Source organism: Malus domestica, chromosome 17 (genome assembly GCF_042453785.1).
Source record: "Malus domestica chromosome 17, GDT2T_hap1".
Lineage (NCBI taxonomy): Eukaryota > Viridiplantae > Streptophyta > Magnoliopsida > Rosales > Rosaceae > Malus > Malus domestica.
This window is the reverse complement of record NC_091677.1, coordinates 19584723-19593440: the sequence shown is the minus strand read 5'-3', so window position 1 is coordinate 19593440 and position 8718 is coordinate 19584723. Positions and strand designations below refer to the sequence as shown.

General features: G+C 36.9%; 1 protein-coding gene across 2 annotated transcripts; it reads right to left on the bottom strand.

The window, feature by feature from the left end:
• Positions 1–3367: 3367 nt before the first annotated feature.
• Positions 3368–7939, bottom strand: LOC114822763 (uncharacterized). 2 transcript variants are annotated; one of them, XR_003770941.2, is made up of 4 exons: positions 7812–7939; positions 7554–7710; positions 3801–4208; positions 3368–3711 (listed from the first exon to the last, which is right to left on the bottom strand). XR_003770941.2 is itself a non-coding variant. In XM_070817433.1 (3 exons), the coding sequence occupies exons 2-3, from the start codon at positions 7666–7668 to the stop codon at positions 3913–3915; spliced, it is 411 nt and encodes a 136-aa protein (XP_070673534.1). In that variant the 5' UTR covers positions 7669–7710; positions 7812–7939; the 3' UTR covers positions 3716–3912. The 2 variants fall into 2 exon arrangements, 1 of the variants encoding a protein (XP_070673534.1); XM_070817433.1 differs by lacking the exon at positions 3368–3711 and having other exon boundaries at positions 3716–4208.
• Positions 7940–8718: the final 779 nt, after the last annotated feature.

The window sequence follows — 8718 nt, the reverse complement described above, 5'->3', positions numbered from 1 at the left end:
TCATTATTTATGGCTAAATATAAAGTCCCTTTGATTTTTAAATGGAATTATGAGTATGAAACAGGTGAAATTTACAGAGCCAGATGGGTCAAGTGGTGGGATAAATTCGACTATGGAAAAATTGTCAGTTTAGTCTCATTAGAATTTCCAATTACACCTGTTCCAATGATATCTCCACCAACAACATCGACACAGGCATTGCCAGAAATCCCAGAAAATACCCAATCACTATCAGACATTAGTCCTTCATCATCTCTCAAAGGAAAATCCAAATCATCAAAAACTTCAAGTTCGAAGAAGAAAGGGAAATCCTCACAATTATTGAAAATGGCAGATAAGCTTATAGCAAAAGCAGCTTTACTAGACAGTGAAGATGAAGACGAAGATTCAAGTTCAATTTCATCAGATGCTTCATCACAACATCCTACCGATCCAGCTAGCCAGAAGACCCTATGGGCAGATTATCAGGATTCCCAGGACCCATTTGATTTGTAATCAGCATGTGAATAAACAGTTTTACCATGTAATAATTATCAGAAGAAGACATCAAAAGCAGTAGCAGTCATCAACAATCATTCCAGACATTTTACTATTCATGAATAGTAAAATCACTTTTTCACTATTCATCAACAGTAGCCATCATTTCATTTCAGAAAAGAAGAAGCGTGATTCTACAGTGGTCCGACAATTTCATCAGCCTTTGGTACCTTTCCAGCACACAGCACAGGCAAAGCGAGATTCCCGGATCTCAATTATCATCCCTCTCTCTACAAAAGAGGGGCGAATTCACAGAAGGAGGGGACATTCGTCGAACAAGCTGAGACTCTCTGCGACTTCTAAAAAGAACAGAAGTCATAGTTCAGCTCCATTCTCCATTCACCAAAACTATCAAACACTTGTATTTTAATTTTCAATCAAGGATGCCTGCGTGCTCCATCGTTTTCTTTATCAATCGTCAATAGACGAAATTGTAAGTTGGTTTCCAATTTAAATAAAATTATTTGCAAATAAATATCTACATAATTCATTACTTTATAATGAACATTACACCTATTTTCAATTTGATTTTAATTATTTATGTAATTATAAGTGATTCATTTGGGTTCCGATTCCCTATAAATCTTGACTTGATTCTCATCAAATATCTTGAGCTTCTCATATCCATATATATATTTGGCTTCCGTCATTTGGTATATATATAGAAAAATTTCATGTTTTCTAGTTTTATACATGCTTGAAACTTCTGGTTCATTTCATTAGATATGAAAATCTATGGAAACTTCTGGTTTCATTAATATGTATCATGAGTTTGTAAGCAAAGATGTTTCCTAATATCAAATAAATGCTTTTACATGAATTCTCAGCCATCATAAATCCATGAAAATATTTGTTGCCTATAATGATGATGGGGACAAAATTGAGCTTTGTTAAGTTCACCATTTTCTTATTGCAAAAAGGACGACATTCAGGTATGACGGAACTTGCGATAATTAATTCATACCATATATAACACACGTCTACACAAAATGTTAGAACTTCAAGTTCTTAACATTATTATTTTGGAACTTTAGGTCAAAACATTATTCATATGTACTCCAAATTTATTCTCGATATCGACCTCATTAGAACATTTAAGTTCATATTTTTGGAATTCATGCCCATACTTAATCGGTACATGGATTAAGGAACTTATGGTCTTCATTCACAGGAATCAAGGAACTTCTAGTCCAATCATTTTATATGATGAGGATCAAGGAACTTCAGGTCCGATCTTTTTAAATGATGGAACTTCAGGTCCAATCATTTTATATGATGAGGATCAAGAAACTTCATGTCTGATCATTTCATATGATGGAACTTTATGTCCAATCATTTTATATGATGAGGATCAAGAAACTTCATGTTCTAATTTGAACAAGGAACCTCGGGTCCTGTATATATTCATCATAACAAAATGTAGTACAATAAATAAATTAAAGAAGAAGGAGGTAATTCTAGCTACTATAAATAAATTGCTTTAAATAAGTAATGATTGTGACAAGGGCTTTAATTCAGCACCATTCACATAAATATCAAACTTAAAGACAATAATTGTTATTATAAGAAGGGTGACAGTGCCACACACACACATGTATGTGTGTATATATATATATATATATATATATATATATATATATGAAGGGTGAGGGTGATCAATCCATACCATTTATATTAATGTACGATGGACGATTATACGGCACCAATCACATTATTAACAAGATTAATAATGATAAGGAAAAAGTAAATATTAATTCACTATACTTCCCTTTTTCGTTCTAACCTTGGTCATTTATCAATGGCAATGTCTGAGAATTATAGGAAGAACAAACCTTTGGATTTGACCCAAATTTTATAATGATATGGATAGGAGGATAAAGAACAACTTTCATGAAGAAACCATATCAATCTGAGCTATTGAATAATGGGGTTTTGGCACTCATAAGATGGTTGTCCAGTTTGCTACGGAATTGGAAACTGGGTTCGTGCTTCAAACATCTGTGCCGATCGCACTATTGGATTTTTCTAAAATTTGGATGTGTTATAGGTACTAGCGGACGAACAACTTTTAAGAATGAAGTGTTTCAATCCAAGGTCAAGAAGTTGGAATTCAGAGGCTGTTTACATAGCTGTTAGATTTTCTGCCAATAATAATAATAGTTATATAATAAGATGTATATTAGCTTTAAGAACATTAGTCGTACAGAAGTAAGAAGATAAAGTAAAAGGATCTTCAATGATGCAAATACCTTTTTATATAGAGAGGTTTTCATTCTTTCTTGATCATATTTGGTTGGTCACGTTTTTCAACCTAGCAATCTTACCAAGACTTTTTCTCTAACAACATTGTAAAGCTACGGTCATATTTAGTTGCCTATTACTATAGTCATTCATACCTCCATTTACAACAATTGTAATGTTAATTCATTACTTTATGCTTCTTTCACTTAACTAGTAACTAGTTTCCCAATTACCCAATTCAAATTATATCCAATTACATGAATGGACCATTTGTTATTGCCCATCTTTTTTATGCAGCCTTGCTTTTATTTCCTTGTTCAAACTTCAAACTAACCTAACTTATGATTAGTCTTATATATTTAGTCAGGTGATGTCATCATTTTATAGGTAAAATAATTAATACTTTATTCACATACATCATCATTTCATCAAATAATTGGGCTCTTAATCGGCTCCCATTTGGTTAACTTTCCACCGTATCTTCAGAATCCAAGAGAATATTTTGGATATATTTGTTGATCGTCTCCAAACCATGGGGTTTTGGAATCATTGCAATAGTCTAGCTTGTGTGTATTTTGCAATAGTGAAGTCGTGGAAAGGTTTCTGCCGTTTAACTCCAAACTATCAGGTGATTGTCAATTTACTCAAAGGATGCAATGGCTGAATAAAAAAAAAAATTAATGAGGTAAATTAACAATTACGTGATAGTTCAGAAGGATAAACATCAATTTGCTCAAATAAAAATCACCATCTTCACAGCGAAAATCGGTGGCGGAAAGGTTTCTTCATTGTCCTTTCTTGTTTCAGATTATGCGAAAGCTTTCTCAAGTATGCCCACGTTTGCAAACTTTTGTCCCAACCAGACCTCACACTGATGACTGATTTGTAAAGAATGACGAGCACAATCCCAGGTCCAAAAGCACCACATATTCACTGATTCAAATAAACAATAATCTTTTATTCAAAAAAAACAAATGAACAATAATCTTTGTATTACACAAAGGAAAGACGATTTTCAGAACCTTCTTCAATGGACAATGACAGTTAAATTTGTGCAGCACGACACGATCCACTCTAGAGACGAATCAAGGAAATACAGCAAACCAGTCAAATCAGGAGAAATGGCTATTTCTGTTAGATTGTTGGAAGACATTTCGCCCGGAGAAACTGTTTAAGAATTGCTTTCTCCTCATCAAGGTGCTTCATCTCTTCAGGATCTTTTGGTTTAACCTTTCTTTTCTCTTCCAGCATCCACTTGAAAAGTTGGTGTTGGTGATCCTCCGGGATTGGTTCCAGCAGTTTTATGGGCTCTGTGATGGTTGGTGAAGGTAGTAGGGGTTTCTCAGTAGTAGTTGTTTGAGCTGTTGTTGAAACTGTAGCAATCACGTTTTCCTCTATGTCTTTCCTTTTTGTTCTCATAAACAGGTAAGCTACAAAAGTAATTCCAAACATCAGTGTCAAAATAAGAGTCCATTAAGATCCATAATTATGCAAGAAAGAAGCAAATAAAGTATTGCAGCAATCATATTCCTAGTGAGGTAATTTGCACTCTAGCACATCCTACATCCATACGCACAAGTGTTAATAGAATCATGGGCAGGTAAACTAAAGGAAAGCCAGGTTTAGAGTTTCAAAATGTTTCAAAAAACTTCATCCCTTTTCTGTCGCAAACAGAAGCAGAGAATGCAGACTGTAAATAGCCGGTTCATATTAACAGGGATAACGATCTGGTAAGAAGACATTCTATGCTGGTCAAGTTCACAAAGTTAGTTGCATTTGGTCTATAATAAGGTTCCTCACTGATGAACAAGGTCTTTCAATTGAACTGCTGCTAAAACAAAATTGTGAAGTGCAACCTACGCTAAATGGCAAATTTCTCCTCTCTTTATTTTACCCATCAGCATCCCTAGTTGCACAACGGCCATTAAGTATCAGCATCCCTAGTAACACAATGGCCATGTTCTTGTAATCAACAACAGAAGTTGAACTAATGCTGCAAGCCATCATAGTCGCACAACGATAGAAAGATTAATGTAATAAACTTGATATCTTGAAGTTTACTATGAGCTTATAGCATTGTACTATGTAACATACAAACTACCCTTCCTCAGTAGATCTTGTCATGTAGTACATGTGAGGAAAAAGTTCAAGAGAAAGTTAAAAGCCGCCAGAGTTATTTTAAGCTTATGCTGATACAATTTCCATCAGATACAATTCACGTCTTGAAAGCTGATACAGCCTACAATCCCCCCACCTTCTTTTTGTATTCGCGATTATTAGTGGAAGTATAATGCTGGGAAAATAAAACTCCATCTATCTAATTAACTACATACGAGTAGCAATCATCAGTGTAAAGTAGGCACTCTCAAACATGTTTTGGGAATGGTAATTATTTGCAAGCATCACGCACACCATGATTTAGACATCCAATCTACCCTTCTTCCTCATAAATAAACATTAATGTACTACCAATCATCACTTCTCATGACAAATTTCACGCGACTTCAGCAAATAGGAGCAACAATGAGAAAACATTCCAATTATATGTCATAACAATTCAGAGCTAACAGTGGTCATGCTCTCCTCGGCAGGTACACTCAATTCCCTTCACGGAAAAATTCAAAATAAAACTCATTCTTTCAAAGTCAAAGTTGGAACAGGAAAAAAGTTCAAAGGTTTTCCCCACTTGATTCATATAATTAAATTTTGAATAACGACCACAAAGGGTGAAGGGCAGAACTTACACCTACACAACCAACTTCCAAGAAAGAAACACATGCCAAATAGTTCATACACTGCACCAAAACTCTCTACTCTTTCAAGACGTCCTCATTGGCCACCTATTATACTTGCCTGATTCACTCATCTAACAGTATTCAGTCCACACATTCACAATACAAATCCCATACATAATACCAAAGGCACTTCAATCCTCCAGCCTACACGTCACGCGGTGGAACCTACTCCGATGCCAAATGGAATGAACCCACGAGCGGAAGTTCTCGCTCTAAAACAAACTTAAAACAGGAGCTCACGAGATCATAAACTTGTTGGAAAATATTAGTATTTAGGTTTACTTTAATATTTGGTTTTTTGGGCTTAGCCCGTTAGCATTAGGATTTAGGATTAGTTTATTATAAATAGAGTGCTTTGTTATTCATTCGAAATTAAGTTATTCACAATGTAGCTTGTTAGGGTTTTTGTAGCCGTTTCGGCATTCAATTTGTTTAATAATATTTCTATTAGTTTATGGTTTTATTTGTTCCGCAATCTGATATTCAACTTGGTATCAGAGCAGGTTCAATCTTTGGGATTTAATCTGCTTGGTCGGGTTGGTATGTTATTTGTCAGTTTGTATGCTAGTTTTTTGTTGTTGGTTTAGTTTGCAGAAGAAAACAAAAAACCTGAACCTTCCACTGCGTCCAGTTCCCTGTGACATGAACCCTGCACCTCGCCTGCTTAAACCACCGCACCACCATCTCGCACTAGACCACCAGCCTGCACTCGCATCTGCCTGAACCGTACCCGCCATCGTTTCTTCATCAGATCACCACCACGCTGCCACCGGAACAACCTGCTTGCACCTGCACCCAGATCCCTTGCCGTCGTCCCGCGCACCCAATCACCATCCACCCAGGTTGCCGCTGCTCATCACATCCTTGTTGCACTGCCTCCTGAACTCACCGCCGCACAAGACCAAGAAACATGTTGCTGCAGTTCTGAAGAAGCCCAGCAGAAAAGAGAAAAAGGAAAGAAAAAAGAAGAAGAGAGAAAAAAAGGAGAGGAAAAAAAAAAAAAAAAAAAGAAAAGAAAAAAAATTGTTTGGAGTTTTTTGAGGCCCACACGGGCAAAAGTCAAAAATATGGTTTAAGTTTGTTTTAGGCCCGTAAGAATTGTTGGTTGCCTTGTTTGGAATTGTTTTCGTTGTTTGTTGGTATAATTGAGATATGAAAATCTCGTCCGTTTAGTGACGGGTTCTTTCCATACTCTCAACTCTAGCCAGTTTTCCAGTCAAGTCAAGTCAAGAATCAAGTCAAGTCAAGTTCGCAAGTTCACCAGTTCGCAAGTCAAGTCAAGTCAAGTTTGCATACCTGCCTGTCTGTCTGTCCGCGTTGCGGAGCCTGCCTGTCTGTCTGCGTTGCGGAGCCTGCCTGTCTGTCCGCGTTGCGGCGGAGCCTGCCTGTCTGTTCGCCTAACAGAGCTAGTCTGCATCTGCTTGTTTGCAAACCCATGTCGTATACCGCCATGAGTTTGATTGGGGTGTTGGAAAATATTAGTATTTAGGTTTACTTTAATATTTGGTTTTCTGGGCTTAGCCCGTTAGCATTAGGGTTTAGGGTTAGTTTATTATAAATAAAGTGCTTTGTTATTCATTCGAAATTAAGCTATTCACAATGTAGTCCCTTAGGATTTTGTAGCCGTTCCGGCATTGTAGTTTGTTTAATAATATTCTTATTAATTTGTAGTCTTATTCGTTGTGGACTCTGATATTCAACTAAACTAACCCACCATGTTTTTCTTCTCTTCTTTTATGTGGAACAATTGGGTTTGGGTTCTGACCAAACATATACAATCAGAGTGGATTAGCAGTTAAGCGACAACTTAACAAACAAAACCGCCATCAAGGAATGCATTAATAAGCACCAAAATCCATTTCCAAGCCATGATCTCAAAACCCATTTCATCTCTCATACTTTCTTTCACAAACAGATATCATGATTACAAAAAAAACCCAACAAAGGATTCAATCAAAGAATGAGAGAATGGGAATAAACCTCCAACGCCCAGATTGACAGTCAAGAGCAGAGGCCAGAGAAACTTGTAACGCCGAGCAAACGACTCCTTCGGGGGCTGAGGTGGCGGCGGTGACGAAGCCTGAGCCGCCGCCATTGTCGGCGACAACGGCGAAGAAAAATCCTTCCCTTTGTGTTACTGAAAAGCAAACAAGATTCTGGTTTCAACAGCGGTTGAGAAAAAGCTGCTTCTGATTTTGATAAAAGCAGAAATGACTGGCAGAGAAGTTGGGCTTTTACCTTTCTTGGGTTTGTTGGCGTAAAGCTTCGGACCATCTTCGCTCATTGTTGCTGGAACGCCCGAAGTTCCTTTCTTTCTTCTCACGAAAGTTCGAAAGTCGTCTTCCTCTGCTTACTCTACTATCTACACCAGAGTTCAGTTTGCAATCAGGATGTGAATGGGCCAGGCCGGGTTTGATGAGGGTCCGCTTTTAGACCGGCCAGATCTAGAGCTTGAGTTAGGAAGTTTCAACTCGAGCCCAAAATCAATGAAATTTTATCCCGGGGAGCCGAGTTAAGGTTGGGCTCAAGTTGATGGTACGCAGAACTCGGTCTTTACTAGAATCCATCTAAATTAATATGTACTAAAACACATTTTACTCTAAGACACAATGTTCTCTCACTTTTACCCCTGCTTGATTTTTTTTATTTCACTTCTGCAATTTCTGACATGTGGGATCGCACTTTCTTCTTAACCTTTTCCATCCTGCTTAATTTTGATTCCAACAAAAAACTCATGCTTGAACAAAAAGATTCTCGTTCTCGCTCTTCAACGATGGACCTAAAAATCACCATTTTCATCTCCTTCCATAGACCAACATATCCCATGTCCTCTATCTGATCTGAACCAAGCGATGTAGCTACAACAAAGAACTCGCCCACTTATTTGCGACAGTTTTCCCGAGTGAGCATCACTCTAGGTAGATTCTAAATTTATTGGATGTGAACATCTTATTTGAATTTGTGATTCAAATAATTTGATTTTATTAAAATTTTCAGATTTCATGAAACTTTTTCATAAATTTGTGGGTTTTAGAGACTTCTTCATTAAATATTTGGGTTCTTTTGGGCATGTCAGGCTCAACAATTAAGACCAATCATGAAACCTTCTGAACAGTCCACACTAGCAAAATTATGTACAGAAGTA